Source organism: Oncorhynchus mykiss, chromosome 2 (genome assembly GCF_013265735.2).
Source record: "Oncorhynchus mykiss isolate Arlee chromosome 2, USDA_OmykA_1.1, whole genome shotgun sequence".
NCBI classification, from domain to species: domain Eukaryota; kingdom Metazoa; phylum Chordata; class Actinopteri; order Salmoniformes; family Salmonidae; genus Oncorhynchus; species Oncorhynchus mykiss.
The window spans coordinates 29055286-29062847 of NC_048566.1; the positions used below are offsets into that span (position 1 = coordinate 29055286).

General features: G+C 43.3%; 1 protein-coding gene across 4 annotated transcripts in view; it reads left to right on the plus strand.

Moving 5' to 3' along the window:
- The first annotated feature begins 5302 nt into the window (after nucleotides 1-5302).
- Nucleotides 5303-7562, plus strand: part of LOC110486020 (mucin-17) — a 20949-nt gene continuing 18689 nt past the window's right edge. For 3 of the 4 annotated variants that reach the window (XM_036944511.1, XM_036944537.1, XM_021557318.2), the window contains exon 1: nucleotides 5305-5597. In XM_036944511.1, coding sequence (XP_036800406.1) covers nucleotides 5513-5597 — 85 coding nt within the window. In that variant the 5' untranslated portion in view covers nucleotides 5305-5512. Of the gene's footprint in view, nucleotides 5598-7562 lie in introns of all 4 variants that reach the window. The other variant, XM_036944522.1, reaches the window with a different exon arrangement.

Below are 7562 nucleotides of genomic sequence, written 5' to 3' on the forward strand. Positions count from 1 at the left end.
AAGACATCATGTATGGCAGCCACCGCCATTCTTGAAAATATGAAGAGTGGTACTCTGTGACGTGTTGTTGGATTTGCCCCTAACATAACACTTTGTATTCAGGACATAACGTTTATTTCTTTGCCACATTTTCTGATGTTTTACTTTATTGCCTTTATTGTAAACAGGATGCATGTTTCGGATTAAAAAATAATAATATTTACAGGCTTCTTTATTCTCAATGTCATTTAGGTTAGTATTGTGGAGTAACTACAATGTTGTTGATCCATCCTCAGTTTTCTCTTAACTCTTTTAAAGTCACAATTGGCCTCATGGGGAAATTCCTGAACGGTTTCCTTCCTCTCCGGCAACTGAGTTAGGTAGGACACCTGTATCTTTGTGGTGACTCTGTATATCAATACACCATCCAAAATGTAATAACTTCACCATGCTCAAAGGGACATTCAATGTCTGCTTTTCTTTTTAACCGTCTACCAATGGGTGCCCTTTTTTTGCGAGACATTTGATAACCTCCCTAGTCTTTGTGGTTGAATCTGTGTTTCAAATTCACTGCTCGACTGTGGGACCTGGGATAGGAAAATTACGTATTTACCTGATCTGTTTGATATTAATAGTTAGCAATTAATATTTAACTAATACAGTTCAACTTCAATCATGAAGTAAGCACTATGAAAAGTCCACAGGTACCAGCACCTTTTGTTTTACAACAACAATGGAAGCCATTGCAGAGAGAGGAAGAGAAAGAGGGAGGGTGAGGAAGAGTGACAGGTAGGGGTAGAGCTGGTAGAGGAGTTCATGGCCAAAGAAGACAACTTTCAAATTAAATCAGAGCAACCTTAGTTGATCATGTCATCAACCATGGGCTGACAATGCGAGAGGCTGGACAGAGAGTGCAGCCCAACTTGAGCCGTTTTACTGTCGCCTGTGTCATCCTGACATTTAGACTGGAGTACAGGTATGTAACCAACATTTATTTCACACTATGTAGTACACCCCATGTCATAGTGTATCAGTTGAGTGACACCTTTTTACTTCATGAATGGCTGATGTCATACACTAACTGCACAAATTTCCTGTAGAATTTACTCTACTGTGGTGGAAATATCTTTAGGCTGCATTGTCCAAGCCCTATTTTTTTGTTTTTCTAAAGGACTGAGAGACGCAACCATGGTGGAGGAAGGGGCCAAATGTTCACCGGGGTACAGGAAGCCGCCATTGTAAACTTGGTTTTGGAAAATAATGAAATCAGATTACAAGAAAGTCAAAGCCACATCGTCCAAGTCAACACCACATTCAACAACATTCAACGAGTCAGTCTGTCCACATTGGTTCGCATTCTCAAGCGAAACCAAATCAGAATGAAACAACTTTATAAGGTGCCGTTTGAGAGAAACTCAAACTCAAATTATTTTCCTTGCCTCTTTTTTTCTATATATTTTTTCTGCACATTATTTCTGCAATTTTCTTTTTCAGTTTACTGTTTTTTTTGTGAGCATAATTTTGTTCAGTCCAATGTAAATATATCTGCTGTGCATATGTTGCACTGACTTGTTTGGTGAAATATAAAAAATAAAATGTTTCAACAGCATGTGTGTGTATCTGCAAATATTTCTGTGCATCTGAAGAATTTGAACTATTTTAGTATTATGGCAAAGCATACTAAAGATGAGAGTGCTTTTCATTATGCCCAACAGTGTGTAGTTGGTTAGACAAAAATCTGCTAATATGAATGAAGTGTGTGTCATTTCGTGCAAACGTTTGATTTTGATAATGCTATATGTAGTTTTGGTTGCAGTGCTTCATTTTGCAGGATATATGATGTATTTTGCAGTTTGGGTGTGTGGTTTTGTGAATTGTGTTAAGTATTTTGATAAAACCAGCCTAGTTTGCAAAATAGTGTTTTAGCAATTGGGAAAAACTAGTAAAACATTTCTGTCCTGCTAAAGCTGTGTTTTTATGGTCTCCACTCTAGTCCCGTGCAGCTAATCTGTGCGTGTGGTCACTAGAGATGGCTTGAGCTGACAAATGAGTTAGACTGCATTACATAGACAAGATGTGGTGGGTGTAACCGAGATGGAGAGAGCCTGGAAGTTTAGAGTTTAGAACAATCCCTCATTGTCTCAAAATCATTCTTGTGGAAAACTAGGTTGGGGGTTAAAACAATACCAGGTGCAGATAACCACAACATGAACCCAAGGTGGCTTGGCCCTTGGTCTGCATGGGAGGGGTGGAACCAGCCACGACTAAGCATTGTTAGTCACCTCTATAAAGAACTCTGCATCAAGACTGTTGGGTTGACCAGTTTCATTACTGCAATAATTAATATTAAAAATATGTGATTGTTTGAAGAAATTACAAAGTCTCTTTCAGAATGAATTTCCACAACAGACCTTACAGATAATTGTATGAGAGGGGTAGAGAGATGAGGTAGTCATTCAAATATCATGTCCATGTAACTTATTGTGTGACTTGTAAGCACATTTTTACTCCTGAACATATTTAGGCTTGCCATAAAGTGGTTGACAATTTATTGACTCAATACATTTGAGCTTTTCATTTTTTATTAATTTGTAAAAATGTCAAAAAACATAATTCTACTTTGACATGATGGGGTATTGTGTGTAGGTCAGTGACACAAAATTACAAAATGTGCAAAATGTTGATGGGTGTGAATACTTTTTGAAGGCACTGTATGTTGTTGCGTTGCTAAGCGCTGATTTGAAGCATGTGTACTGACAACTATAATGATGAAGCAGGATGTTTAAGATTCTGTTTTCATGTACTGTTTCACCTAGAATCAGTGGAGGAAAAAGTACCCAATTGTCATACTTGAGTAAAAGTAAAGATACCCTAATAGAAAATAACTAAAGTGAAAGTCACCCGGTAAAATACTAATTGAGTTAATGTCTAAAAGTATTTGGTTTTAAATATTCTTAAGTATCAGAAGTACATGTAATGGGGCGACAGGTAGCCTAGTGGTTAGAGGGTTGGGCCAGTAACCGAAAGGTTGCTGGATTGAATCCCTGAGCTGACAAGGTAAAAATCTGTCCTTCTGCCCTTGAACAAGGCAGTTAACCCACTAGGCTGTCATTGTAAATAAGAATTTGTTATTAACTGACTTGCCTAGTTAAATAAAGGTTAAATAAAAATTACTAAAATATTAGTAAGAGTATAAATAATTTCAAATGTATATTAAGCTAACCAAATGGCAACATTTTAATTTACGGATAGCCAGGGGCACATTCCAACACTAAGACATTGTTTACAAACAAAGCATGTGTGTTTAGTGAGTCCGCCAGATCAGAGGCAGTAGGGATGACCAGGGATGTTATCTTGATAAGTGTGTGAATTGGACAGTTTTCCTATCTTTGAAGGAGGTAAGGAAATAAATAGCTCATAGAAGGAAGTAATTACAATAGTGCAAATTAACACTGGAGTGATAGATGTGCAGATGATGATGTGTAAGCAGAAATACTGGTGTGCAAAAGGGCAAAAAAGTAAATAAAAACAATATGTGGATGAGGTAGGTAGTTCTATGGGCTATTTACAGATGGGCTATGTATAGCTGCAGCGATCGGTAAGCTGCTCAGATAGCTGATGCTTAAAGTTAGTGAGGGAGATATAGGTCTCCAACTTCAGCGATTTTTGCAGTTCGTTCCAGTCATTGGCAGCAGAGAACTGGAAGGAAAGGCAGCCAAAGAGGTGTTGGCTTTGGGGATGACCTGTGAGATATACCTGCTGGAGCGTGTGTTACGGGTGGGTGCTGTTATGGTGACCAGTGAGCTGAGATAAGGCAGAGCTTTACCTAGCAAAGACTTATAGATGACCTGGAGCCAGTGGGTCTGGCAACGAATATGTAGCGAGGGCCAGCCGACGAGAGCATACAGGTCGCAGTGGTGGGTGGTATATGGGGCTTTGGTGACAAAACGGATGGCACTGTGATAGACTGCACCCAGTTTGCTGAGTAGAGTGTTGGAGGCTATTTTGTAAATGACATCGCCGAAGTCGAGGATCGGTAGGATAGTCAGTTTTACGAGGGTATGTTTGGCAGCGTGAGTGAAGGAGGCTTTGTTGCGAAATAGGAAGCCGATTCTAGATTTAATTTTAGATTGGAGATGCTTAATATGAGTCTGGAAGGAGAGTTTACAGTCTAGCCAGAAACCTAGTTATTTGTAGTTGTCCACATATTCTAAGTCAGAACCGTCCAGAGTAGTGATGCTAGTCGGGCAGGCGGGTGCGGCAGCGATCGGTTGAAGAGCATGCATTTAGTTTTACTAGCGTTTAAGAGCAGAATTTTCACTTAAGTACTTTACACCACTGCCTAGAATGTAACACATGACAGTAATTAGCTGTAGAACTGACATGAGAGAATCATGACTGATCTACATATTATTTTTCTGTAGCAGTTCCAACATATACTGTATGTAAATAACTTAAATATGTTATAATGAAAAAGGCTCAGATGGTTCCTTTTGAACTCTGGCCCCTTGAGTGTTGAGCTCATGTTGCGGTATAGAGAGTTTGCTGCTAAGTAACTCCATTGATTGGTTGGTTTATTGACTGATTGATCATCACCGCTGAGCACAGCCAGCCAGCAGTCCAAGTATTGACTGTTGTCATAGAGACCAGGTCCTGTCTGAGGGGAGTGTGTTTCTGTGTGTTGCTGACCTCAGGTGAGCGAGGAGCAGGGAAATATGAATAAGCAGATGAGAGAGGAGGATATTACCGCTGATGTATGAATGCCAGCAGGGCTGGAATTGACAGAAAGAGGAGACAGGGGATTCTGTTGAGCTGGCAGAGCATAGGCAGAAACCCCCTGATACACACACATACTCACACACCCAGCGTGGGAAGCTTGGGGTTGCCATGGAGACTGCCAGTGATCTGTGGGATTTGGGGGGAACAAATGGAAAGGGGGAGGAGGAGACTGAACGTCTCCCTCTCTTTTCTTTCTTTGTAACTCTCTCCTTCAATCTCCCTTTCACTAACGTTATTTCCTCCATCACTTTTTCTGCAATAGCCCATCTTCTCCGCACACCCTCTCTCCAGCCCTCTGTCTCTGCAGTACCTTCCTGTAAGGATGGGGGCAGCGCTCAGGCAGCAGCAGAAATCTGCTGACATCATCGCTGACTATCAAGTCATCACCAGGGAGGGAGGGAGGGAGGGAAAGAGGGATGGGAAGGAGAGCGGGATGGAAAGGAAAGAGGGAGGGGAGGAGGGAGGCAGTGCTGCTCAGCCGGGGAATGAGAGAGAATACTGCAGCTCCCTCTCAGATTCCACACAAACATATGCGCCCACACACACACTAGCAGCATCGCGAGACCCACACACACTCTCACTCATAGCATCATCACTGCTCTGCTGCACCACAGAGAGAGGCACGCTGAGCATTCACCCTCTTTCTCTCTCTCTCTCTGCTCCTTCCTCTACTGCGCACTCTCTCTCTGTTCACCTTGGCTGCTGGGTGGTGTGGAGTTATTGTTGCGTCAGAACCAGAGAGATCCAGACAGCCATGCCGGGGGAGAGCTCTCACAGATCTGTCCCCAAAGAAAGACATCCGGAGCTTGGAGCAGAGCAGACAGGCTTGCCTGAAACAGGTAAGGGGGTGAGGGGAAAATGAGAGAGGAGAAGGAGGACAAGGTAGAGTGGAGGTGGCAGAGGAGAGACGGGGAGGGTGAGGATTGTGCGAGACACTTGGAAGGGGAGGAGATGTAAGAGTTACAGAGAGGCTGCTAAAGGAAGGATAATAGATACCTTCTATAATGCCATGTGGGAAGCAGACAGACCGACAGACCGACGGATTAGAGAGGTAGAGCTGGGTCATGTCTGTCTGTGTTTGTCTATCTGTGATCCTCACTCCAATCCTAGTTCCAGCTCCAGCACCCTAGTCTTCACCCCCAGACTCCCCTCCACAACACTTACCCAACTTAACCCCACAAACAACCCCTTCCCCCTACCTGACCCCCAGCTCCATATTCCCTATTCCCCTCACTAACCCCATACCCACACCCCCTTCCCCCACTCTCTCCCCAGCCCCATCTCACTGCCCAGTGGCGGTGTGTTTTCTCAGGGCAGAGTGGAGCAGCTCCTCCCTCCCTCCCTCTCTTGTACTTTACTTCCCTTCCCCCAGTCTCACCATGCAAGGACATGACACAGCACCGCACTCAGCAGCAGCATCCACACAGTAACAGCAGGGCCAGATATTGAAGGAACAGATTCAGACAGGGACTGATGTAGGGGTAAATCAGAGCATTTGAAAACGTATTGTTGTTAGATAAGACACCGACTACTGGAACTGTGTGTGTACATGTCACTATATGCTACTTACTGCTAACATAGCTAATGATGTCCATATGGTTATTATGGTATTGTTGTTATGTTGCATCTGCTAGGTTCGTATCTAGCAGACAATAGATGTATTCTGTGTTAGGTGCTGTACTTGACAGTAAAGGTGGAGTATAGGAGTTGCATCTCCCAGACTGTGTATTATTATGTTTGTGAGTTAATTGTGTTGAAGTGAAGAGGGTTAAGTACACTCAGGGAATAAAATGTGTCAGACAGAAGAAGTACAGTGTAAGGGTTAGGGCAGGGTTCCCCAAATGGCGTCCGAATTTGGCCTGCAGCTGAATGTAGTTGCTGATCCCTGGGTTAGGGTATTATCTCTCCGACAGTAGAGGCAGTTGGGGTATAAGGTACAGTAGTCTAGGGGTTAGAAGAGGTGGCGCCAGCAGCCAAAGGTTTCTGGTTCAAAAATGGCAATGGAACATGAAGGCTGCTGGTCTCTGATCCTGCCCTTGAGCAAGGCCCCCCACAATGTCTCTCCATCCAGGGTTCTGTGTAGGTTCAGACTGTAGAGGAGCATGTGGTATAGGTAAAGCCAGGAGTTTTGAGGCACTGTGATTTTACCTGCATTGTCCACTATTGTTGCTGCAGGTAGGAAATCGTAGGAAATGTTTGGTAATTGACACAAGCTGTCTCCTCCAATCAATCAATGTCTAGTTGTGTGTAGCTCTGCAAACCTTTATCGCACCCAAACCAAATATTTGGCAGGGAATACTATTTGTAGATCAGTGATTCTACACCTCAATTTGCTGAAGCTGATCCTCTCGAACAGAATTGGAAGTTGTAGCTAAAAATAGGACAATTGGGGGCAGTTAAAGGGGAGAGTCAAGGAAACCAACCTTGGAAGTATATTGCAGTGAATTTGGGAGGGTTGCCCCAACCAGGACTTGAACCCCTGTCCAGTGATTGTCAAGCCAACACCTTAATTGTTATGCCAATAGGAACTCTTGGTGTTGGCATAACAATTAAGGTACTGCCTTGACAGTCGCTATATCTGAGTTCAAGTACCGGTCAGGGCTACCCCCCAAATTTGCTACATTGGTGTCAGAAGTGGGATGGTGCCCGTGAGGCCATCCAAGAGGTGTGTACACGTGTGGGGAGACTGGGGACACACTCTCCTGAAGGAAGAGGCTAGTGAAGCGACCTTAACCAAACACTTAGTGAGCCCATCAAGAGGTTCTGGTCTGGCGCTAATGATGTGATGTAATCCAGATGGCTTT